Source organism: Moschus berezovskii, chromosome 21 (assembly GCF_049115385.1).
Source record: "Moschus berezovskii isolate FMDL1 chromosome 21, NW_MosBer_1.0, whole genome shotgun sequence".
Lineage (NCBI taxonomy): Eukaryota > Metazoa > Chordata > Mammalia > Artiodactyla > Moschidae > Moschus > Moschus berezovskii.
The window spans coordinates 20821591-20848412 of record NC_142480.1 but is presented as its reverse complement, the minus strand read 5'-3'; the positions used below and the strand labels follow the sequence as shown (position 1 = coordinate 20848412).

General features: G+C 38.2%; 2 protein-coding genes across 3 annotated transcripts; one reads left to right on the top strand and one right to left on the bottom strand.

Annotated features, from left to right (window-relative positions):
* Positions 1 to 3421: 3421 nt before the first annotated feature.
* Positions 3422 to 14672, bottom strand: TRAPPC6B (trafficking protein particle complex subunit 6B). Of its 2 annotated transcripts, none has more exons than XM_055418288.2 (6): positions 14286 to 14672; positions 9103 to 9170; positions 8049 to 8166; positions 7025 to 7108; positions 5258 to 5351; positions 3422 to 4556 (listed from the first exon to the last, which is right to left on the bottom strand). In XM_055418288.2, exons 1-6 carry the CDS (start codon positions 14364 to 14366, stop codon positions 4525 to 4527), a joined length of 477 nt encoding a protein of 158 aa, XP_055274263.2. In that variant the 5' UTR covers positions 14367 to 14672; the 3' UTR covers positions 3422 to 4524. The 2 variants fall into 2 exon arrangements, with proteins under 2 accessions (XP_055274263.2, XP_055274264.2); XM_055418289.2 differs by having other exon boundaries at positions 14167 to 14305.
* A 3502-nt stretch (positions 14673 to 18174) lies between these two features.
* Positions 18175 to 25449, top strand: PNN (pinin, desmosome associated protein). The gene is made up of 9 exons (XM_055418285.2): positions 18175 to 18726; positions 19378 to 19449; positions 19829 to 19897; positions 20404 to 20476; positions 20594 to 20688; positions 20842 to 20917; positions 21923 to 22078; positions 22155 to 22293; positions 22999 to 25449. Exons 1-9 carry the CDS (start codon positions 18614 to 18616, stop codon positions 24369 to 24371), a joined length of 2166 nt encoding a protein of 721 aa, XP_055274260.1. The 5' UTR covers positions 18175 to 18613; the 3' UTR covers positions 24372 to 25449.
* Positions 25450 to 26822: the final 1373 nt, after the last annotated feature.

Genomic DNA, 26822 nt, shown 5'->3' with positions numbered 1-26822 from the left:
AACTAAGTTTTAAATGGTAGCCTAGTAGTCTTAAGTTGTGTTTTACCAGAATTTAAACATTCTCTCATTGTTGGATATTTAATGTTTTCAGTGCTAATCCAATATAGAAAATATCTTTATGTACAACTTTTTCCTTTCTTTGACCAGAAGTTCCCAAGAGTAGGATTGAAAGTTATAAGATTCCAACAGTTAAGTGTTGCTTTTGAAACTTAACTGAGGTTTTAAAAATTAAGAATTTATTTTTTTTCTCATTCTGGTTTGACAAGTTCAGGGCTGGTGTAGCAGCTGGCTGTAACAATATCTTAAATATCCTCGGCTACTTCCAGATTTCTTTTTCATCAGTCTTAGAGGATAGTTTTCATCTTTTTAGTCGTGATTTGGTTGTTTTCTTTTTGAATCTACATTCCAGGGAGGATAAAAAGGTATCACACTTCTTGATGTCATATCAGGGGAGAAAAGTATTGCAAGAAATCCTCAACTTACACATTATTTGCCAGAATTACGGTATTTTTTTTAGAATGAAGGCTGGAAAATGTAATTATTGGTGAGCACATTGTCACTCCTACCAAAAATGGTTCTGTTAGACGAGAGGGGAGAGGGGCTGTTGAGTAGAGAGCCAGCAGTATCTACCATGAAGAGTTTAGTTTTCCCTAGCCAATAACCACAAGTAGCCTTGTAATAGACTCATGTTCTTTGCTATTTGACCTTTAGTGGGTAAGGCTAGGGACTGATTTATTAATAGTAAAGGTATAAAGTGGCAGTTATTGTTGTAACTAACGTATAACTTTTCCGTGGCTAGTGGCTGAGCATGTGGTATAGTCACTACTCACACAGAAGAATTAACATTCCTGAGGACTAGAAACAAAAAAGGCAATTTTGCATGTACAGAAGACAAGTGGTATACAAAATTATTTTAATGCTATTATACCCTGTTTTCCAGAAAGCTGTAGGTCTCCAATATTTAACTGAAAACTTATTTTTGTAATAACTTAACTTGGCGTAAGGATATTTTTCAGGAATGTAGAAACAAGATATTTTGTCACAAATATAATTAGGCAGACTACCAATATAGCTGAAGGGTTTATCAAGTCTTTATCAAATAAAAGTATCTTCTGATGTTAATGAGAAATTGAAGAGGAAAATTTTTCCAACTCTTTGACACAGAAATGTTTTAAGTTTATTGAGAAATTACACATTTTAAATACGGAATTTAGAGGTAATTATTTTGAAAATAATAGCTGCCATACAGTAGTTTAATCAGGTCTTTGGGGGTATGGACCAGATAAATTGGATTGCACCCTTTTTTTTCTTTCCACATAAAGATTCATTACTTCTTTTGGTCAGAAGGACATTATGCATTCATTAAATTGTGTTTGTACTTTTATTGTATGCATTTTTTTTTAAAGATAAGATTATTTCATCTGTCTCTCTCAGCAGAATAAATCAATTAGAGACTGAACTATATGAAAAGTGGTTCAAGTTACCAGTTTTACCATCTGAGGACAAAAATAATAAAAATTCGTTAGAAACTGAGAAAGATGAGGATAGCAGTATATAGTAGAAAAGCAGCCCAAATGGACCAAGACAGGTTCTGATGACATCTCCAGGCTTAAGTTCCTTTATAGAGGTTTGGCTAGTAGACAAGGGTTGAACTGTCATCATGGTTAGTATAGGCCACTGACTATAAAAACTAGTTTATAAAGCTACCTCTGTTTGTCATTCATACAGTATATTTACTATTGAAACATACACCTGCTCTTCAACAGTTTACTGTTCACTTAGGGCTGTTGATGACTATAATTAAAATATAAAGTTGTACAGAAAATTACCCAAATAAAAATATCTTTAATATGAGATTACTTTAAAATAATCTACTGTACAATTTACTTATAACTTTCAAGTCTTTTGGATATACTCATAGTCATATATATTTGTTTATAATATATTTTTTATATATTGCATGTGTGGTATCCCATAAAAAAACAAAACTTTCTCTCTTAAGACCAATTAACATCATTCCATGTAAGCAAATACATACAGCTGTATTTCATCCTTTTTACTGGCTGCACATTATTTCCTTGTTTGCCAGTACAAATCAAGTCCCTATCAATGAATATAATCAAATAGTGAAAATACTTATACATACAATGAACATTTAGGTTGGTTCCACTTCTTGGCTGTTGTTAATAACGCTGCAGTGGACATGGGAGTGAAAGATAACTCTTCAACATCCTGATTTCAATTATTTGTAATAAATACTCTCAAGTGGGATTGCTGGAATATATAGTAGTTTACTTTAAAATTTTTGTGAAATCTTTATACTCTTTTCCACAGTGGCTGTATCATTTTAACATTCCCACTGAGAGTGCACAAGGGTTCCAATTTCTTCACATCCTTGCCAACACATATTTTCTGGTTTGGGTTTAACGGCCATCCTAACTGGTGTAGGGTAGTAACTAATGGTGATTTTGATATGCATTTCCCTCATCAGTTATGATACTTAGCATCTTTTTATACACCTGTTGGCCATTTGCATGTATTTTTTGGAGTAATGTGTGTTTCAGTCCTCTGTTCATTTTTAATTGGGTTATTTGAGCTTTTTGCTAGTTTTATTTCCCTGTATACTTTAGGTATTAACCACTTACCAGGGAACATGGTTTGCATCAATTTTCCCCATTCCACAGGGCCACTTTACACTCGTTTCTTTTAATGTGCAGCTTTTTGGTTTGATATCGTCTCACTTGTCTGTTTTTGCTTTTGTTGCCAGTGCTTTCAGTGTCAAATCCAAGAAATCATTGCTAAGACCAATATTATAAAGCTCTTTTCCTGTTTTCCTCTGGGAATTTTAAAGTTTCAGGTCTTGAGTCTTTAACACAGTTTCAGTAGATTTTTGTGTATGGTATAAGGGTCCAATTCCATTCTTGTGGATGTGTATTCAGTTTTCCCAGTACCGTTTCTTGAAGATATGCTATTAATTTTTTCTACTATTTTGCTTTATTTGATTTTCTGTAAGTCTTGCAAAGGCCTTCTCTACTACAAGATCATAAAACCTCATATTGTCTTTAGCACCTCATGGTTTTATTGTTTTAAATGTAAACCTTTGTCTTCCCCTCCCCTATAGAAAAAAGAAAATTCAATATTCCCATACTGTTTCTTGTATAACCTAATTTTTGCCTCACCTCTACCAAGATAGGCGCTTATTTTTGGCTACAAGTGGTGGCACTAATGGTAAAGAAGGAAAAAAAAATGCAGGTTCAATCCCTGGATTGGGAAGATCCCCTGGAGAAGGAAATTGCATGCAACTCCAATATTCTTGCCTGGAGAATTCTATAGACAGAGGAGCCTGGCGGGCTACAGTCCATGGGGTCGCAAACAGTCAGACACAACTGAGCACACAAAACCCCTAAATACACAAAAGGGAGACTGAACAATATAAGAAGTTTATTATAAAAGAAAAAGTCCAAAGGTATAACAGTTCCAGGATTGGTTAATTCAGGAGCACAGTTCAGGTGCTTTCTATCTGCACCTGCTGTCCTCAATATGATAGCTTTCATCTCCATGCTTGTCCTTTCATGATCATCAGACGAGATAAGAGATACACTAGATGAGCACTGACCTCAACCCACAGAAGCTTATGGGCCCATGAATACTGGTGTGACTATCGATTCATCCACCCCTCTGCCCTTGGGGAAGACTAAAAGGGGCAAGAATACAGATGTTAGAATCTTCACCAGCACTTCCACATATGGAGAGAGAAATGGAAAGTCAAGACTTTAAAAAGAGTAAGTATAACAATTCCTTCCTCAAATACCTTTTTTCTTTGGCTCTGGAGTCACTGAATTCACATCTGTATCCCACTTTATCTAGATCTATATTTTACTTTATTACATAATGAAGCTTTCAAAAACTGAATTCTACTAAAATAAAGTTTTAAAGCAATTTAGACAGTTAAATACATCACACACACAACACACAATGTATATATATAATGAAATACCCTTTTACATGCATAAAAACTCTTAATAGAAATAAATTATAAGCAATAAGATAATAAAGTTTAAAATTTAGTGTACTATTTGCTTTTTTAATAACTAAAATTCATAAACCAAAATTTGTTATTTTTTACCCCAAATGATTCTGATTGGTGCATACTTTATGCTAATTCATCAAACCCTGAGTTTTGCTCCTCCATTCTGGTTAAATATGTATCACTAAGCAAATAAAAATGTTTAAATCAGGGTCCTGCATTGGTGTTTAGTTATTTGAAATTAGGTTTTCATTCTGAATAGTTTCAGTAAACTGTATGTCATAGTAGAATGTCTCTACCTGCTTTAAGGTCTGTCTTAAATTGATAAAATATAACCTTCCTCCTGCTTAAGAGTGCATCTTTCATTATACAAGTTAGCAAATAACTTATATCAGTACAAATGTCCAACAATGTATTTAAATCATTGCCATCTGAAATACTTTATACAGGAATAATTTATCTCTTTACACTAGTAAAGTCTTGCATTTCAGTAGGTTCTATAGCTTCTGTATCATCACTTGAAATTTACCTAAAAAGGAAAACATGAAAATAATTTTGATTTCAGGTAAAAGGATAACATACCTAAATATCCGTTTTCTGCTCTATTTAATAAGTTGTTTTAATCAAGAAACTTTCTATATCAAATGATTTTTCACACTAATTGATAAAGTCAGTTTCATTTGTATCATGATTACCTGGTTTGTAAATGAGTGCCTTTGTTTCTCTGATTTCTATATTTTAGGTATTTCATTGCTAATTACTATGAATAGGAAATACAGTGATGCTCAAGCCAGTTTTATTCTTGGTTATTAGCTGTGGTGAAGAGATTTTTGAAAAGGAGTTTAGTGATAAAAGACTAGTTGGCTTTATCTAGCGTTATATACTAGATGTATTCGAGAAAATTTTTTAAAATCTTCAACATTATAAGGAAATTTGCTATCTTAAAATTTTCCTTTAAAAATTAATCAAGAGTCACCCTTTAAGTTGTCTTATAAATTTACATTTCCTTAGCACATTTTAAGTCATTGTCTATTATGAATTTAAAAATCATTGACTATAAATATGCTACATATCACTACATTAAGTGTTAAAACTGACAAAAGTAAAATGAAATGGTTTTAGCATTTTAAATGTCCGCTAAGTAACAAAAACAAGAAACAAAGAAAAAGAACACCAGACCTGAAAAATAACTGCTAAAAACATTTGTTGAGAAATATGAAGTCAACTCACAGGCAGGCATTGAAGATACTTCAGCTGTTACAATACTTTTTATCCCCAAGTTTGATAAACCACCTCTGATTAAGCCACATGTAAATGCTAAATACTAAAAGGAACAAAAGGGTAAAAAGTATTAAGGGTTTACTGAGACAGTAAAGCTATTGATAAACATGACATTTAGTTAAACCTTGATAATAAGTCACTTATTTGGAAAAGCTGTATAATAATTTTTCAAATTATTAAAAATTCTTATTAGATTTCCCAGCTCCTTGGTAACTAAACACGGACACATGACTTAAGCTCAGCCAACTCACTAGTCCAATCCATGACCCTGAATCTATAATGAGTGACAAAATCAAGCTGGGAAACAGGTTAGAATTAGTTCTAGAGATAGCAAAGGTGGATGGTGTCTACCTACCATCAGTGCTGCTTGAAGGATTCTAACTAGACTCTCCTTGTGGAGTGCTTTGCTGCTTTAACTTCCCATGGTGCCTTTTTTCCCTCTTTAATTTTGGCCACACCATGTTACGTGGCTTGTGGGATCACAGTTCCCTGACCAAGGACTGAACCTGGGCCACAGCAAATCCTAACTACTAAACCACCAGGAGATTCCCCTTCCCATGGTTCTTGCCTGTTTTCTGAGCCTTCCCATCAATTCTGTAAGCTAACTAATATGATTGCATTCAATCAAAATTGGTTTCTGCTTTCTACAACCAAGAATCTTGACTTGTTCAAGACTTATAGCCTGCCACAACAAAGACTTATCCATTTTAAAGGACCAAAGTGCCAATGTTGAGAAACTCTGCTAAGGAAACGAGGAAATGGGACTAAGCCAGAGTAGAGACAGCATAAAAATGAAAATCCAAAAATCAAATAGTCCAAGGTATTTTATCATCTGCATTTTTGTATTGCATGATATTCAACAATATGAAATAATATGGAAATTATTTTATAATATACATAAATGGATACTGACAGGTAATCAGATATGGAATCATGAAATTATAAACTGGGAAAAATTGTTTATTATATTGTTACGATTTTATTAATAAGGAAATTAAGGTCCAGAGGGGATCCATAAGTTGTGGAGTTAGCTTAAAATTAGATTTATTTGGTCCCAAGTTCATACTCTTCCCACTACACCAAACTGCCTTTGTGTTAGATAATTTAGGTGTGGAAAAGATTTTACAGGTAAAAGCAGCTTTTACATACTGCCCAGTATATTTTAATCATTTCAAAGGAACCCTTAAAAACTTGTCAGCTTTTCTGTAATACATCTGGCCTATTTATCGATTCTTACTTGAGACTGAAAAAAAAATACATGAAACCCTGAAATGCGGATATACTTAATACAAAACATATATTCTTAGAAACAAATATTAACTATATTAAAAATTTTTTTAATTTACTGATGGAGATTGTAAATATGAATTCTGAGGTAAATAATTTTGTATAGCTAATACCAATTTTTTAAGTTTGAGTATCTTTTCTGATGTATCCATACTATACTTGAGAATCTTATCATTAATCTACATTTTTAATGGCATTTAAACTGTAGTGTTTCTTGATTTTGGTCATCATAAGCCTACTTAGTTACAAGCTAATTAAACTATTTCAATAAGATAAATATCTTTCTCCTATTTCAAAGAGAAGTATTTAGGCAAAAGGAACAATTTAAAAACATTTTGAAGTCAAGTCTACTATGATTAGCATTGTACTTTTCCCTACATTTCTACTTGTTTCATAATAAAAAAACAATCTTTTTATTCCATTAAATACCTTTGATGCATGTTCTAAATATTGTTTTCCTGCAGACATCTGAATAAGCAGGCGAAATTTGTTGTCCTGAAGTACATAGATGCCCTGTCCCAAAAATAGAAAGACATCCAAAGTCAATGTAATCTGTACTCTTCCCTTCAAAACAATTTAAGAGATTTTAAAAATTAAAACTCTCCCTTCCATTGGTCAAATTTTCTTTATTTTCAAAGAACTTTTACAGTGTTCAAGAGTTGTTCATCATTTATAACACTTTAAAATTTACTGAATGCTTTAAAGATACTGAAGATACAAAGATACATAAAACAGTTTCTATCCTTAAAGAATTCAGTCTAGTGTGAAAGAATCAAAAATACATTCTAGGTGAGATTAGCAGCTATATCTAATTAACTCATACCTAGAAAGCCAATAATCAGAGTCACTTTTTCCCATAAGCATTTCAAGTACTTCTAGGCTAAGACTGATGTTATCTTAAAAAATGAATTCTACTGGTAGCTAAGAGATAACATTATCTTTTATTTTTTATACTTCAGTAAATGCCAAATATATTCTAAATATCTCCTAGAATTTTAAAAAATAAGTAAATTTTTGCATAATCTCTCAGGCAACCTATTAACTTTTATATTAACAAAATATTTTAAGAATAAAAAATATAATGGCAACTGAACAGGCAAGAATTACAATGAGAGTTCAGGAATTGCTTGAAAGACAGAAATGTGACACATCTGTGCTTCAGTGTATTATTGAAAGAACCAAGTCCTAAAACTGTTATCATTCTGATATTTACTACTTTTTAAAACTTAAAATTTTATTGAGAGAAAAGGACAGCTGTCATTACAGATAACTGCCCTTGTCTTTATTCACTATACCCTATTATTAGAGAAAAAAAGTAATGATGTATTAATAACATAGAAACATTCCTAAGTTTCTGAGAAATTAAGTTTTATATAACAAGTAAATCACTAAAATAGGACATTTATATTAAGATAAAGGACTTTAAAAAATAGGCCTTAATTTATCTAAATACCTGATGATTTGTCCTTAGATTGTCGATTTGTTTCTTGAATACTGTAGTCCAGAAATCTTTACAAATGAACTTCATGATATCTAACTCATCCTTGAACCTTGCAGTATCTTTTGTAAACCTAAAAAGATCAACTAGAAGTAATACAGTACTTTTCGTCCAGAGAAAGCAGGAGGGGCAAATTATTCACTAATTTCCAGATGCCACAATAGCACTGAACATTTATTGACAGTCATAAACTGAGAAGCACCAAGCAAAGTAGTTCCCATTTCAATGAATTCACATTCTGTTATATGATGGGGCTAAAATTAGTCTAACAGTAAGCAATTTTAGGTACAGCTGACACATTTTTTTAAAAAAAGCTGAGCATGATCAAGGTACTGTTACATAAAATATGAAAGAAAAGAGAGGTCGCCCAGTTGTGTCCAACTCCTTGCGATCCATGGACTGTAGCCTGCCAGGCTCCTCTTTCCATGAGATTTTCCAGGCAGGAATACTGGAGTGGGTTGCCATTTCCTTCTACAGGGAATCTCCTCAATGCAGGGATTGAACCCAGATCTCCTGCATTGCAGGTGGATTCTTTACTACCTGAGCCACAAGGGAAGATCAGGAAAATATAAGAGTTCAGTTATTTCAGAAAGTAAGAAAGGAATACTAAAAGAAATTGATCTGTAAGTTTGAAGATGATCACACACATAAACAGAGACTAAGGTACACATTTAAACCGTATTCCATTGAGGATAAAGAACCTACTAGAGCTTCAGTAGGAAATGCAACAAGGTTTTTTCAGATAGTTGTTTCAGCACATCAAAGTTTTCAGGGAAAAAATTTAAAACAAATACATATTTTCTTCAAATTTTGAAACATGAAAGTTGGATAACAGAGTTAAAATAGCATCAGACCTAAAAAGAAATTTCAATCTGTGAATAAAGAACACAGAATAAATAAAATTTAGAAATTAAAATGAAAGTATCTCATGTTTTATGCAATCTTTTGAAATGGATCATCTTTGTTCATAACCTACCTGGAAGAAAATTTTCAAATCCATACTGCTCACCTTTCTATCAATCCTTGTCCCACTCGAAACCCCATGTTTTCCAGTTTAGTTATACAGCGTCCATTTTCCTATTTAAAAAAATAATAGTTTTGAATAATTTTAGAATGCCAGAATGTAAATATTTCACTGAAACACTGTGAAACATTGTGAGAAAAAGTGAATTACAGGTCATAGTTGAATTCTCTTAATCATTTTCATGAGGCAGTAAGATACAGAGAACTGTTACTACTTTTCAGAAATGTCAAAGCCTCTTCCCAATTATTCTTCCTGCTTTCCCTGGCTTCCATTTTCAACTATTCTGTCCGCTATAAAACTGAGGTCAAGGTATCACCTTTGACTTTTTTCTGTCAGTCCTTTTGTGCTGTCACAAAGTTCTAAGTTCTGCTTCAAAATGTCTCTCAGAGTCATCCAAGCTTTCCACTTCCCAGTGTATCTTAGTTGGTGACCCCACCATCCTATTTCTGGAATCCTGCAATTGCCTCACTCTTCCTTTGACAATCTCATCCACTCTTAAGGCTTTAAATAACACCTATGTCAAAGACTCTCAAAATTCTCTAGACGACCTACAAAGCCCCATACAATCCAGACTCCTGTGCCTCTCTAACCTCACCTCCTCTCCTTCACTCACTCCACCCAGCATCACTGATTTCCTGCTGTCCTTAAACATGCCAGGCAGGCTCTAGGCAGCTGTCCATCTAGATACTCATATGACCACCTCACTGGCTTTAGGTCTTCACTCACATGTCATCAGCTCAGTGAGGCTAATTTCAGTCTTTTAAAACTACAGTACCATTCCACTTCAGAAACTACCTAATGCTTCTCAAAGGGTGTCCCAAGACTAGCAACATCAGCATCACATGGGAACTTGCAAAAACTGCAAATTCTGTAACCCCACCCCCAATTCAGTGAATCAGAAACTGGAGGTATGGGTCAGTAAGCTGTGTTTTAAGAAGCCCTCCAAAAGTGACTCTGATGCTCTGATTTCTCTGCTTGATTTGTCTCCAAGGAACTTCTTTCACCATTTAACCTAATATATATTTTACTAGTTTTATACTGTTCATGTTCCTCCATCCCCACCTACTAGAATACAGCAACAAGAGGGCAAGAAATTTTATATATTTTGAAACCTTTGTCTTCCATTAACACCATAGGCCTCGTTATCTGCTGAACTTTCTTCTAAGTACTCCACTAACAGGGCTGACTACTAAATCTTAATTTCTAGTACAGATTTTAGCAGACACAATCATCTAGCAGTCCCATTGTGTGCATGGTCAGTCGTGTCCAACTCTTTGCGACCCCATTGACTGTTGCCCATCAGGCTCCTCTGTCTGGGATTCGCCAGGCAAGAATACTGGAGTGGGTTGCCAGGCCCTCCTCCAGTGGATCTTCCCAACCCAGAGACTGAACCCATATCTCCTGCGTCTCTTGGATTGCAGGTGAATTCTTTACCATTAGCGCCACCTGGGAAGCCCCAAGGTCCCACAGGCCCCTTAAATATGGCATGTTCAAAATGATATTATCTTAGCATCCTCAGCTTGCTCTGCCTCCAAAATTCTTTAACCTCATTAATGAAACCATCATCTATCTAGTTACTATAACCAGACAACTTCCACTTCCTTCACCTCTGTGCTGCCAAGCCTACACACACATTGCAGTCTTGTGGAGCCTATCATGTACATGCTTTTCCAAATCCATCTTCTCTCTCCTGACTGCTTAAATTAGCTCTTAACCTTTCTCTCCTGGTCTTCAGTTAGAGCCTTCCAACTGATCTCCTTGTCTCTAGTTTTTTCTCCTTTGATTTATTTTCTGTATTTATGCTATAGACTTTCTAAAAAACAAATCGTGTTGTTTCTCCACAGGACCATACAGCACCACTCTGTTAATTTCCACACCCCGTTTCCAAACATGCTCAGGTAGAATGACCTGTAAATCATGATGCTCTTTGTGAAACAATCTGCTCTTTGTAGAACAATCTGCTTTTTGTAGAATCACCCAGAAATATATTGATAAGCAGGAAATATGCTTATATGCAGACATTCTCAAATCTTAACTATGAATCACATGAACTTTTGAATTAAGCCCTAGGAAAACCTTCTGATGTTGCTACTTGTCCATTCACTTTGGCATCTGTGAGTGCTCACTAGTAAGTACCAAATTTTTAAGAAAAACATGAATATTTTATCCATTAATGTAAAAAAAATTATTCCCAATTGCTAAATGTCCAGTTATTCAATTATTAGACTTAATACCTCTTTGGCGCAGATGGAAAATTATTGATTTGAAGTGTGAGAACATTACTCTTTTCCTTGATTTCACTTAAACTTATGATTTCATGTCTAAAAAGATATATAAAGACCATCTCTGGATGATAGAATTATGTCTTTCGTTTACATTTTTTTATTATGAAAAATTTGAAGCACACTCAAAGTAGAGATGTTAACAAACCCTCTTACACCAAGATGCCAGTATGGATTCTAACCAAGCCTACTACATAACTTTTTACAAATCCTTTTTGCTTATATGCACTTAAAATTTCTTCCCCACCATACACAAACTGCAATAGGAAAAGAAAGTTATTTTTAATGATTCAAAATTTTTGGATTTCCTTTCTCTTATAGGACTAGAACATCTCTCAAAATTATCAGTCACGATTAGAACAACCGTTTTGTTTTATTTTGGCTAACCCATTGAGGGTGGGAAAGGGATTTTTAAAAAAGTTTTTCCTGGGCAAGAGCTGAAAGAGGGAAAGAAAGTAGAAGATAGTAGAATAAAGCAAGCTGATGCATATGTGGTGGGGCAGGGAGCAGGGATTTTATGATAAAAGAGTAAAAGAGGTGTGTTACTAATTATTCTCTGGGGAGGATGGCATCACCGACTCTGTGGACATGAGTTTGAGTGAACTCCGGGAGTTGGTGATGGACAGGGAGGCCTGGCGTGCTGTGATTCATGGGGTCGCAGAGAGTCGGACATGACTGAGCGACTGAACTGAACTCTACACAAACACAAATGTCTGCTACTCAGCACTAGCACTTAGCACAGATGCTAAACATTAACTACTGGTTGTTAATGATGTTAAAGTCAAAAGTTCGTAATTTGGAAAAAATCTCTTATTACTGATGGATCTGAATAATAGACTTTGTGGGATTCCCTAGTGGTTCTCTGGTTAGGACTCACTGCCGAGGGCATGAGTTCAGCCTGGGAACTAAGATCCTGCATGCTGAAAGGTGTGGCCAAAAAAAAAAAAGATAAAATTTGCTTTGTTTCCAATACTCTTCCTGATGTCTTCCTATTAATATCTCTAATGCATAATTAATACCAAAGACTGAATGTATCTCCCCAAAATTCATATGTTAAAATCCTAACCCCCAGATAGTATTAGGATATAGGGGCCTTGGGAGATGATTCTGTCTTGAGGGTGGAGCCCTCAAGAAAAGCATTAGTGCCCTTATAAAAGATACCCCAGAGAGCTAGCTAATCCCCTTCCACCATGTGAGCACATAGCCAAAACACATCTATCTATAAACCGAGGAGGCTTTCACCAGACACTGAATTTTCTGGTGCCTTGACATACTTCCCAGCCTTCAGGGCATCTATCTATAAACCAGGAGGAGGCTTTCACCAGACACTGAATTTTCTGGTGCCTTGACGTACTTCCCAGCCTTCAGAACTATGAGAAATGAATTTCTGTTGTTTATAAATCACTTTGGCATCTTTGTTACAGCTCCCTAAAACAGACAGTATCCTTCTTACAGTTCACAAACTGACAGTACCTCTTCCTGGATGTCCTAAGGTGCCACAAATTCAGCCAGTCCAAAATAATTCAGTATCTTCACCTCTTCTTTATTCCTTCTCCATCCAACCCAGCGGCTCAAGCTAAACACCTGGGGATAATTTTCAATTCTCATTCCTATACCTAATCAAGTCTTAAGAGATTCGGCCTCCTATCTCTCAAACCGTTCTCTTCTCTTCTCTTTATCCAGATCTTTATCATCTGCCTGGACTCCTACAATAATGGAGCTTCTCACTCTCACTACAAGAGCTTCCCTCTCCAGTCCAAAGAATACTTTTATCTTTCTGAAATGCAAATGGACTGTATCATTCTTTTTAAAAATCCTCCACTGAGAAGGTCCATGTTTTTAATCATACAAGGTTCTTTCTAACTTCAGCTTTCAATACTTTTCACTCTCCACCTATTCAATCTAGTCACAGTGAATGCTCATATTCACTCATAAATATGTAGGCATATGTAGGTACATTATGATACTCTACGCCTTTCATTCCACTACGACTTTACGTTTGCCTAGCATGCTTGTCCTGCCCTTACTTTCTACCCCTCTTTATCAACAGCATTATAGACACTGGAGCTTCTGACCTGAACATGACTTTAGAATACTTTATATATGAAATCCTACAACTCCGTTATTTCATACCACCCAATACTGTTAATTATTCATTGAACCCACATTCCCCAATGACTGTGAGGGAGGGACTTCATCTTATTAATCTAACAGTGTCAGGCCCACAATACACTTAACATATTTTCTAAATGAATCAATTCGTGAATGAAGACTCACATACATTAGCAGTAACCTCCAGGAGGATGGGGCCATTGTTTCCTTCTTCATTACTGCATCCCCAGCGACCAGCTCGTGACATACAATACACACTAAATTTTTTTACATTGTGTTTCCTAATCATAGTAACACATGCAAAGTTTCCTTTGCTTCGATCTCAAATCTCATTAACCTTCTTTCTCTGAGTTTTCTGGAGTGTTAGGGATGTGGAGGGAGGGACAGGATTCCCAGGTTAGGACAGGTCTGTCCAGTGGGCAACTGGGAAGTGCTGGAAGTGACAGTGGAATTAAGTAGGGGTGCCAAAATTAGCAGTTAACTCTGCGGCAAATCAGGGCAAGGACGACATACGGAAGGGACAAAACTAAGAAAATCTGTGGCCTGTCAGACACAGATACGGGACTGGACAAAAAGGTATCATAGAGTAGAACATACAAAAGAGACAAGAATGCAAGACTGAAGACAGCTTGGCAGGTTCTAAGGCTTAGGATACCTGAAGGTGGACCAATTTGTCTACACTTCGGGAGGCGACGAGTGGCATGCGATGGGACAGGGGTTGAAGGAAAGAACTCAATGGAAACAAGGAGTGTCAGGGCGTGTGGCAGCACTCACCACCTCCCCCTGCTCCGCGGACTTGTACACTCCAGACACCATCTCGTTATGCAGAAGCAAAAACAACGCCTCGTCCGCCATTTCCTGCTTATTCTTCCAAGCTCGGTGTTTCGGCTCCCGTTCGGGTCCGGCCTGGGGATTCTGGATAGCGCCCCAACTGCTTGGCCAGCTACGCGGCTGGCTCAGTCCGCGGCCGGGCCCTCGTTGCTAGGAGACCGAGGAATCCACTCAGCTTCCTGCAGGCTGGTAATGGAGCGAGTCTGGTCCCGGGGCGAGCTCACCCCAGGGCCACCCAGCCCTACGGCTGAACGGGAGAGTCTGACAGCAACGGGAACCAAACCCAGCCCGCGGAGACCCGATCCGGCCCCTAGGCGGGGAGGTGGAAAAACAACATCCGGTCCCCTCTACCCCGGCATTCCGCCAGCTCTATGGTCACAGAGCTCCTTCGCCCGGGTGAACCGCTGGCGCAGATAGCAGGAAGGGTTTTTCGTGTGCTAAGTGCAGAAGTTGATAAGAGAAGAGCTCCCGCTGCCATCTCTGTTAATTTGTCTTGTTAGAACTGACAACAATGTCTAATAGCTTCATTAAAAGCTTCTACTTCCGCTGCTGCTGCTGCTGCTAAGTCACTTCAGTCGTGTCCGACTCCGTGCGACCCCATAGACGGCAGCCCACCGGGCTCCCCCGTCCCTGGGATTCTCCAGGCAAGAACACTGGAGTGGGTTGCCATTTCCTTCTCCAATGCATGCAAGTGAAAAGTGAAAGTGAAGTCACTTAGTCGTGTCCGACTCTTCGCGACCCCATGGACTGCAGCCTACCAGGCTCTTCCATCCATGGGATTTTCCTGGCAAGAGTACTGGAGTGGGTTGCCATCGCCTTCTCCGCTACTTCCGCTATATGTTCCTAAATATGAAAAGTTGTAAGGAGTGAATAAATCGTCAGTTTTCAGGCTATAAATTTTAGGTTGGTGATGATCAGGGAACCCTGACGTGCTGCAGTACATGGGGTCGCAGAGTCGGACACGACTGAGGACTGAACTCAACTGATAAATTTTAGGTATATTGAGAAACTATCCCAATCCATTTTGGATAAGCCTAGGTATAAGATTTAGAGCCATTCTGGCTGCCAGGAAGTTTACTGGGAGTAAGGGACAAGGTGCATGGAGTAAGGAAAGAACAGGGAAATTTGAATCAGAAAATGCACATAAAAGACTTCAGAAATGCGACGTCACTGTGGGATGGAGTTCATATAAGAATCTATGGCGGACGTGGGACAACCGCTGCAGACGTGCAAATACAAATGTTAGACCATATGCACATCTTAAATTTGGCAAACTTTGGCTTAAACGTGTTGCTGCACCTATGATTAGTTCTTTTCTTAGTAACTTACAGAGAAGATTTTTTGCCCAATGAATTCATTGCTTCCCTAAAAGTAATGCTGAGTTTCTCAAATTGTTAACCTTTCAACTCTTCATATCCTTTCATAAAATTTAAGACCATGTACCATAATTGGAATTGAGGCGGGTTTGTTTTTAAACATGTCCCTTCTAACGTTTCCATCAATTTTTTTCAACCACCACAAAAAATCAAGCATATGTTTCAACAAACCCTTTGAAAACAGACTAATTTTGAAGAGTATTTTGTAATCTTAATCTTGATTTTTCCAGCACTAAAATTTCCCATTTGTGAAATCAGGTCCTCTATGTCCCAATTGTATTCTCCCTCATCACCACCAGCAAGGTCAAAGATTAGGCAAAAAATTGGTGTCTTTCTCAAACCACAATAACGGTGTCTTCGGATATTTTGGAGACGAGAGGGGAAACTAATATTTATTGAGCATTACTAAATGTTGGACTTGTCATTTTACTGATTAGCCCCTGTAAGTGAGACTGTTAAACTTCCCCAGGATGTTAGTAATAGAGTCTAAGGAAATAGGACTAGATCCTACCTTTTTGGCTGACTCTAAAAGCATCTCCCCATGGAAACAGTGTTACACTTCGTGGCACTATTACCACACTCAGGTTCCAAGTACTGCCTACTACACAGGATTGTAATAAGGATCAATGAGACTAAGCATGCTTACAATCAGTTCAGTTCAGTCGCTCAGTCGTGTCTGCGACCCCATGGACTGCAGCATGCCAGGCCTCCCTGTCCATCACCAACTCAAGGAGTTTACTCAAACTCATGTCCATCAAGTTGGTGAAACCAACCAACCATCTCCTCCACCTTCAATCTTTCCCAGCATCAGGGTCTTTTCCAATGAGTCAGTTCTTTGCACCAGGTGGCCATAGTCCTGGAGTTCCAGCTTCAGCTTCAGTCCTTCCAGTGAATATTCAGGACTGATTTCCTTTAGGGTGGACTGGTTGTATCTTCTTGCAGTCCAAGGGACTCTCAAGAGTCTTCCCCAACACCAGAGTTCAAAAGCATCAGATTCTTCGAGGCTCAGCTTTCTTTATAGTCCAACTCTCAAATCAATACATGACTACTGGAAAAACCGTAGCTTTGACTAGAGGGACCTTTGTTGGGAAAGTAGTGTCTCTGATTTTTAATAAGCTGTCTAGGTTGGTCTTAACTTTTCTTCCAAGGAGCAACTATCTTTTAATTTCATGGTTTCAGTCACCATCTGCAGTGATTGCTCACAATCAGAACCATGTAATTTTTTTTTTTCCATACCACAGCTGCAAGCAGAATTTTAGTTCTCCAACCAGGGATCAAACCTCTGCCCCCTGCAGTGGAAATTTAGGAGTCTTAACCCCTGCACCACCAACGAAGTCCCAGAATCATTTAATTATTTATCAAGACTCATCCTTCTTGGCTACCCAGGTGGCGCTAGTGGTAAAGAACCTGCCTGCTAATGCAGATCTCTGGATCAGTAAGACTCCCTGGAGGAGGGACCGATAATCCACTCCAGTATTGCCTGGAGAGTCCCTTGGACAGAGGGACCTGAGGCTATAGGCCATAGAGTTGCAAAGGCACGACTGAGCACGCACGCATCCTTCTTACCCAGCTTTACATTTTCTTTTGTATGGCACTTAACCCGTTTCTACCACGCTTTATAATTTACTCATGCTTTTATCTGTCTCCTCATTCTTCCCATCGCCAAGCTCCTTGTGGGCAGATATCTGTATTGTACAGTGACTATCCAAGTGCCTGGCACATAGTAGGCATTTCATAAATATCTGTTGAATGCATTAAGTACAGGAAGCATCTTTGCTTCCTGAGAAGCCTACAAACTTCGTGGAAGCAGGAACCACAGTTATCTTGTTCCAGGATTTTTCCAGAGTCCAGATTAACAGATCAAGAACTTTTAATGGATGAATTTAATGAATTTAAATTAATGCATTTAATGCTAACTCGGAATAAATACTGCTGGCCCGCTAAGCTTAGTGCAAGGATGCCTGGCTAACGAGTGAAGGATGAGAACACAAAGATTATCCATAACATTGTTTCTCAGAACCCAATTTAAACCAACCAGCTGCAGCCTAGATGTAGAGGCTAATACCCGTTATCGTCGCTTTCGTTTTTAGTACAATCCTGCACATTGATCATTTTTTGGTAGTACAGTCTGGCACTGGTCTGATCATAGGATGATTCTGGACCGGCGTGACCTAGGACGGTTACATTATCTCCAGAGTCAATTTCCTTATCAGTAATAACAAACCTGAATAACAAGTTTATTCAAGGCTTTGACTTGTGGAGAATAATGCACGTAAAGTGTTTCACAAAGTACAAAATAATTGTTAGCTATTAGGAGGAATGACTTTTTCCTCTTCCTTCACTCGCTTCCCTCCGCTCTTCTAAGGTTTAACCTAATCAAGAGAAATCTGCGCCCCGCCCACCGCCTCTCTGGGCATGCGCACCAACCGAATGGCCGCGCCCTGTCCTAATCAAATCCTTTACCGGGGGAAGACGGGGAAATAGACTCGCCCGAACCCTACTCTGAGGGGATCAGGTGGTAAAACGGAAAGAGGAACGTCATCTACAGGTTAAAAAGGGCCAGGAAGACCGCGCTCTCCTCACTAGAGGAGCTGGGCCGCGAACCCACGTCTCCGAGGACGCAGGTACTCTCAAACCCGCCCCGGCTCTGCGCTAGAAGCAGAGCCCAGCTACCCGCAGCTAATTGGGAGGGAGGGGACCCCTGCCTGACTTTTCATTGGCCCAGAGTCACAAAGACCGGCAGTTTCTCCCCCTTCCGGTTGCTGAGTGGTTGAGGCCCAGATACAACTCCTTTTGCCATTGGCTGAGCCCAGCTGTCAGTCTTCTGGCGTCTTGCGGCGCGACACGGGCAGGCGCGGCCTATAGAGCAGTCTTGAAGCCTGCTGCAGGGAGAAGATGGCGGTCGCAGTGAGAACTTTGCAGGAGCAGCTAGAAAAGGCCAAAGAGAGCCTAAAGAATGTGGATGAGAATATTCGCAAGCTCACCGGGCGGGATCCGAATGATGTGAGGTAAGGAGTGGATGGGAAATGCTGGCTCCCTGAGGCGGCCGTGAAGCCGGGGTGAATTGGGGGCGGGGAGGGCAGTCAGCCCTGAGAAGACTGGAACATCGAGGCCTGTTCCCGGACAGCCGTGAGACCCTGTCCTCGGTGAGGTGGGAATTTCCAAGGCCTTCAGCGTCACGTCCTGGGTCCTGGGTGCGTGAGGAAGGAGAGCGGAGCCTGGGTGCGCCGGGATGGCCTCCCGTCCTGTGGGAAGGCCGGGACTGCCGATTCCCGCCCTCGGCCCCAAAGGCCCGGAACTGCAGCACAAAGCCTTCCTCCTTCCCGGGCCGCCCGCGTCAGGGCTGGCCCTAGGACCAGGGTCCGCTGCCTCACCCTCCGGCTCTTGTCCACGTGCAACTTTCTTTGGGTTGGTGAAATTTGAACCTGACTCAGGCCTGCTAACGTGTAGTGGTGTTGAGGTAAATACAATTCTCTGAAACTGGGCTTGGGGGAACGAGGAAGTTAATAAAGTGCTTCTTGCCGTGTTTGAAACACGTGGGTTTGAAACCGTCATCTTAGAGCTTTTCTGTTTATTTTCTCTTGATGGTGAACCGCACCCGTTGAAGTGTTTGGTGCTGTTAGAAACGATTGTTGCACTGATTTGTAAATATTTTGTAGGCCCATCCAAGCCAGATTGCTCGCCCTTTCTGGTCCTGGTGGAGGTAGAGGACGTGGTAGTTTATTGCTGAGGTAAGATTTTCTTAAAATTTAATCCATTGGTACTGTACTAAATTAATGAATCGGTTTAAACAAATTTCGAGCCAGTGTGAAGAAAAGTTTAGTGTGTTTGAAGCTGTGATTAGCTGTAGTTTTCTGTATAATTTCATTTACATTTACAGTTAGAGATTGAAGAATATAGTAACTATATCTGTTACGTGTAAACTTAATTTATTCTCATAGACCTAAAAAAGAAATGCTGTAAAAATATCCATCTTGAAGTAAGTGTCCATTTGAGGTTACTTTATTTGGAAGAGGAGCTTTTAATAACAGCAACTAAATTACTTTCTTAAATAGAAATAACTATTTTTCTTAATTTTCATGTGCTTTACGTTGGACATTTTTATTGCAGGCGTGGATTCTCAGATAGTGGAGGAGGACCCCCAGCCAAACAGAGAGACCTCGAAGGGGCAGTCAGTAGGTATGTTGGAGGACAGATTCTGGAAGCATATTTTATTTTGTGAGGTAGAATATAAATATTTAATATTTTGAATTGATTTGTATTAGAATTGAGTAGTATATCACTTACTCTGAGTCTTTTCACTTGGTATTTGACTGAACTGAGACAGCCAGTATCCTTCAAAACTCAGTTCTTCATGGAAGTAACAGAAATCTTAGCACATGGAAAAGGAAATGGCAATCCACTCCAGTATTCTTGCCGGAAAAGTCCATGGACAGAGGAGCCTGGCAGGCTGCAGTCCATGGGGTTACATGACTGAGCACTCATGCATGATAGAGATCGGAGGGACATGGGTTGGTAGCAATAAACTGGTAGAACTAAAAAAAGAAAGCACAGTAAAGGTAAGGAGAAAAATAAGATTGAGGAAATAGTTTGTGTTACTTTCCACTACAAAAGCTTAATTGGGTTGAGAGCTATAGGAGATCAAAGTTTGAATTGGCCTTTTTAAATTCCCTTTCCTTTGTCAGGCTGGGAGGGGAGCGTCGGACTCGACGAGAATCACGCCAAGAAAGCGACCCAGAGGATGATGATGTTAAGAAGGTAATTGAGATTAAAAGAACTTCATAGAGGGTGAATATAGTGTTTTCACCTTACTACATTTAGTACAGTGCTACCCATATGTTAGTTAAATTACTGAGATTTCTTTTTTTCCTGCAGCCAGCTTTGCAGTCTTCAGTTGTAGCTACCTCCAAAGAGCGCACACGGAGAGACCTTATCCAGGATCAAAATATGGATGAAAAGGGAAAGCAAAGGTATCTTGAGTATCTTCAATTCTTGTTAAATAATGCAATATTAAGAAAATTTTAGGAATTGTTCAGGTGTCTGTACTGTGCTTCTTTTAGGACATGGCAGGCTTAAATGAAGTAGAACCTTTTGAAACTGGATTTTGTTTTTCTTTTCTTTAGGAACCGGCGAATATTTGGCTTGTTGATGGGCACCCTTCAGAAATTTAAACAAGAATCCACTGTTGCTACCGAAAGGGTATTTATGCAGTTTTTCTTTTGCTTCCTTTATTAAGCTGTCAAAGTAGTTGATTATGTGTTAAATGTTTAAAAAAAACTTAAGATTTAATTGCAAGATTCATAAAGTGCATTACTGATATTTCCTAGGACAGAAAAAATTTTAATTGCCAGCCTAAAATGAGGCTAAGGAAAAACTTAAAACTTTCCCAAGTTGTTGCTAACTCGTTCTTTCTGAGGTGCTGTTAAGTAACTTAGTGAACTTTTCTTTGTTGTTCAGTGAGCCTAATTTGATTCAGGAGAACTTGGATTCAGGTTTCAGCTCTATAGCAATCTCATTTTCAGGTCTTGGGCAAGTCTCTCCATTTCTTCAGGCCTTACAGTACTTTCTTTCAAACAGCAAGTTGAACTTGTTAATCATTGTAATTTATTAAGTAATTATAATTTCTAAAACACACTCAGAGGTACTCTAGAAGCAGAAGCATAAATTATATTCCCTGCTCTCCAGAGTTTATTTGTCCTATTTGTGGAAGTTTTTATTTTACTAAAGCTACAAAATTGTGTCCTTGGATTTGAACACCAAGTTACTGCTTCTCAGGGGAGAAGGGAGACAGCAATTCAGTTATAGGAAGTTAATAAAGTTTTATTTCAGAGAAAGTGAACTAGTTGTTCTAGGATATCACTTGTCTCCAATTTTTTGCTTTGGAAAGAGTAACTGAAAATAACCTATAAAGACAGTACTCTTCTCTTTCAGGTGAACTTTTAGGTTCAGTTCTTTCATATATTGTGTTGGAATGGAATAGTAACTGATATTACAGCTAGCGGCTTTAAAATTTAGATTTTTTACATGAAAAGGCTTCAGTACCCATTTCCTGAAAGGGAAATTGCAGTCTGCTTCAGATGCCAAGTTTGAATTAGCTGGTGTCCTGAATTGCAGATACGACACGTGTTTGGAGACATCAATAAAATTGCAGTGTTTCACATCAGGGTTCATAATAAGCTTTTAAAGGTTATTGTTTATCCTTAGCAAAAGAGACGCCAGGAAATTGAACAAAAACTTGAAGTGCAGGCAGAAGAAGAAAGAAAACAGGTTGAAAATGAGAGGAGAGAACTGTTTGAAGAAAGACGTGCTAAACAGACAGAACTGCGGCTTTTGGAACAGAAGGTTGAGCTTGCGCAGCTGGTGAGTATATTTTGGAATTCTAAGATTGGTAATCCTTCATGTTGACAAAAGCACTGACCTTTTACCTTTTCTTTAGCAAGAAGAATGGAATGAGCATAATGCCAAGATAATTAAATATATCAGAACTAAAACAAAGCCCCATTTGTTCTATATTCCTGGAAGAATGTGTCCTGCTACCCAAAAATTAATAGAGGAGTCTCAGAGAAAAATGAATGGTAAGTGTAAAGAAGAGGTCCCTTGAAATTTCCTTAGTGGGTAAGGTAACAGACTCATACATACATATATGTTTATTTCTTTCATGTAGCAGTTGCAATTCGTTAATGTTTTAGAATGATATTCTTAAGGTGCTAATGTGTTTAGAGTACAGGATCATTTGTTTTATGACAGATATAAGATACAGGAAACTTAATATATTAGGTGGTGCTTAATGCATGTTTTTTCTAAAGCGTTTGTGTGAGCTGACTTCTTTTTTCGCTTTATATTCTTAGTAGCCAGGTTCAAATGCTGATGAATCAAGAAAAAGTTAAAGATTGATGTAGTCTATAGAGGAAGTGTATACGTGGAAGGGTAGATACTACTAAGATGGTGATTGGCTCATTTGTCTCTTTTTGGGATCAGAAAAATTAATTCATGATATGATACCATGAAACTGATTATTTAAAAGAAGTTTTGTTCTTTTTCATTTAGTCTGCAGTAAAATAGCAAAAGATGGTCCTGTTTTTCCATCAGTTAGATAATGTGTAGTTTTGTCTGCTGCTGATTTCTTAAAGTGTATAGGTTTCCAGTGTGCTCTTGTCATCTCTTTACAAAAAAGACATTTAGATAAAACTCCAGTGACATTTTGTGACCAGATGTCAAATTGTGACTTTGAATTATTTAAATCTTAGTAAATTTTACACATGTAAATTTTTATTCTTTAGCTTTATTTGAAGGTAGACGCATCGAATTTGCAGAACAAATAAATAAAATGGAGGCTAGGCCTAGAAGACAATCAATGAAGGAAAAAGAGCATCAGGTGGTGGTGCGTAACGAAGAACAGAAGTCGGAACAAGAAGAGGGTAAGGTGGCTCAGCGAGAGGAAGAGTTGGAGGAGACAGGTAATCAGCACAATGATGTAGAAATAGAGGAAACAGGAGAGGAAGAGGAAAAGGAAATTGGTATAGTTCATAGTGACGCAGAGAAGGAACAGGAGGAGGAGGAACAGAAACAGGAAATGGAAGTAAAGATGGAGGAGGAAACTGAGGTAAGGGAAAGTGAGAAGCAGCAGGATAGTCAGCCTGAAGAAGTTATGGATGTGCTAGAGATGGTCGAGAGTGTCAAAAATGTAATTGCTGAGCAGGAGGTAATGGAAATCAATCAAGTTGAAAGCATAGAACCTTCAGAAAATGAAACTAGCAAAGAATTGGAGCCAGAAATGGAATTTGAAGTTGAGCCAGATAAAGAATGTAAATCTGTTTCTCCTGCAAAAGAGAATGCTAGTACTCTAGAAATGGAAAATGAGCCTGAGGAAAAAGAAGAAAAAGAATCTGAGCCCCAACCTGAGCCTATGGCTCAACCTCAGTCCCTGCCTCAGCCCCAGCCCCAATCTCAATCTCAATCCCAGTCTCAGCCCCAACAAGTACTCCAGCCCCAGCCTCTCTCTCACCCTGAGACTTTGCCGTTAGCTGTTTCACAGCCACCACCTCAGGTTATTCAGGAGCAAGGGCATTTACCACCTGAGAGGAAGGAGTTTCTTGTAGAATCTGTAAAGCCCACTGAGGTGACAGAGCTAGTCCGGACGGTACATTCAGAGAGCAAGAACAAAACCAAAACTAGGAGCAGAAGTAGAGGTCGAGCTAGAAATAAAACAAGCAAGAGTAGAAGTCGAAGCAGTAGCAGTAGTAGTTCTAGTAGCAGTTCAACCAGTAGCAGCAGTGGAAGCAGTTCCAGCAGTGGCAGTAGCAGTAGTCGAAGTAGTTCCAGTAGCAGCTCCAGTACAAGCGGCAGCAGCAGTAGAGACAGTAGCAGCAGCACAACCAGTAGTAGTGAGAGTAGAAGTCGGAGTCGGGGCCGGGGACATAACAGAGATAGAAAGCACAGAAGGAGCGTGGATCGGAAGCGAAGGGATGCTTCAGGACTAGAAAGAAGTCACAAGTCTTCAAAAGGAGGTAGTAGTAGAGATGCAAAAGGATCAAAGGATAAGAATTCCCGGTCTGACAGAAAGAGGTCTATATCAGAGAGTAGTCGATCAGGCAAAAGATCTTCAAGAAGTGAAAGAGACCGAAAATCAGACAGGAAAGACAAGAGGCGTTAATGGAAGAAGCCAGGCTTTGCCTATTCTTTGCAGCAGAAGATTTCTTGATGAGTTAAAAGGATTACCTTTCCTTGTAAGGAGAATGCTGCCTTAAGAATTGCATGTTGTAAAAAATTTTTTGGAAAATACAGACTGTTTGTTTACCAGACATTCTTGTACTTTTGCATAATTTTGTAAGAGTTATTTATCAAAATTATGTGAGGTTCCAAAATATGTAAAAACAATAATAATAAAAAAAGATTAACATCCCTTGTCATCTTTTTTAAATATCCTATACTCTTCAGTAAGAATCTGTATATTTTAATAGGTAAATCTTTAAGTCTGTTCCTTTCTGTATCATACATTGCTTTTGTAGAAATAAATGTGCATTTGTTTCATTAGTTTTGGGATGTCCTCGTTGACGCTTGTATAATAAATATCCTCTTGATACCATTTTCAGCTTTTATCACTAGATACTAAACGTGATTAAAATGTTTTTGAAGGTTTCATCACTTTTATTTGCCTTAGACAATTATTTTGAGTTATCAAAGTCAGAGCTTTCCAGCTTTGATGGGAACATAGTTTGTTCTCCTTCAAAATCACTTCGCACATTTTTCTAATCTCCCTTGTTATTTTAATCTAAGCATTTCCCCATCTTTCCTGTTTTCTCATATTTAAACAATATATTTGGTAGATAAAACAGTATGACTGGCATTTTCTTTATGATTATGGGAGCATCTTTTGTCTCCATGGTTACTTCTGTGATACAGCATATACATCTGTTAAAGGAAATAATCACTTTCTAGAGGAAGGAGGTAGAAAAGTATTTTCTAAACTTGCATTTTAAGTTTGTGGTCTTGTCTTAACTTTTGTGTTGGCCCTATCTGAAACATGCCAATATGTGTTTTCAAGAATTTTTGTTTAAGTATTTGTGTGAAAGTTTACAAAATGAAGGAACTTCATCTACACTTGAATCTGTAAGCAAGATAACACGCAAGTGGTACCAAATGATTATTTGTTGTTTTATAAATTTGTATGCATTTGGAGTATCTGTTGCCCATTACTATACATGTGCAAATAAATGTGGCTTAGACTTGTGTGACTGCTTAAGACTAGTGCTTGTATTAACTTTTTGATTCTTTATACAAGAGAGCACTTAAATTGCAGATGGTCTTTTTTTTTTTGAGTTCATAATTTTTTGTTGTGACTGTAGCTCTGGGCTTAATTTTGAATATTCATTATGCCTTCCCTTGACAAGAAAGCGGTAAGAGTTAAAATGTCAACACATTTCCAGCAATGTATAAATGTTAGTGAACACGGTAAAAGAAAGATCTCTTTTAAAAGTCCTTTCTTGGAGCAGTTATTAAATAGTAAACGTGTAGAACTTCTCAAGCTGCAAAGCTAGATACCTGCATCCCTGGGCCAGTTGTTTCTACCACGAGTCACTTTACCTAGGAATTGTAATGCTTTTCAACATACAGTATAAGCTTTATTTTCTTGTGTGCCGTCATGGGGAGAAGGTTGGTAAACACAAGGGATAACCATAGGACAAACTGATTCTTTTCTTAAAGCTTCCTTGTTTGATGAATGTAAAATGCTTACATGTATTAAGATCTTATATAAATTAAATGTTGTTCACTCATTTTTATCCAGAAAATTTGAACTGTTGTCATGGTGCTTATACAGAAGATTATTTTGGAATTATAATGCATGAGGAGAAAAAAGAAGAATATGCAGAACAATTTTATTTTGGTTAAGCTGTACTGATGATGTATATAAAGAAAATTCGAATAACTTAGCTTTTTAGTGGTATGCGTTTATAAATTAGAAAGTTTCATTTTTAAAATTGGGTTTTGCTTTATCCTTGTAAATGATATTTTAAGGAATTTATGTTCAGAGAATCATGTAATTGGCTCCTTATAAAGATACAAGAAATGTTAGAATGTAAAAGTAGTGATAATTTCTTACGGGAAAAAGACATACAGGAATCCTATTAGAAATTATTTCTATGGAAAAAGGTAGAAGCTTAAAAAGGGTACATTTACTGACCAAGGACTGAAATTAGTTTGGAGCTCTGTTAATCAGGGACATCGTGCTGTGATTCATGGGGTGGCAAAGAGTCGGACACGACTGAGCGACTGAACTGAACTGAAGAGGCTGTTAAGAAAACGCTTTGCTCTAAGAGTCCAAGGTTAGGTATGGCCACAGAAATTAGAAAATAGTATCTTCGATGAGCTGTATCCAGTCTAGGCTTTGTCTTTGCACTATCTAGAACTCTGGTAATTATATACATGTATCAGTTCAGTCACTCAGTCGTGTCCGACTCTTTGCCACCCCATGAATCACAGCACGCCAGGCCTCCCTGCCCATCAACTCCTGGAGCTCACCCAAACTCATGTGTATTGAGTTGGTGATGCCATCCAGCCATCTCATCCTCTGTTGTCCCCTTCTCCTGCCCTCAATCCCTCCCAG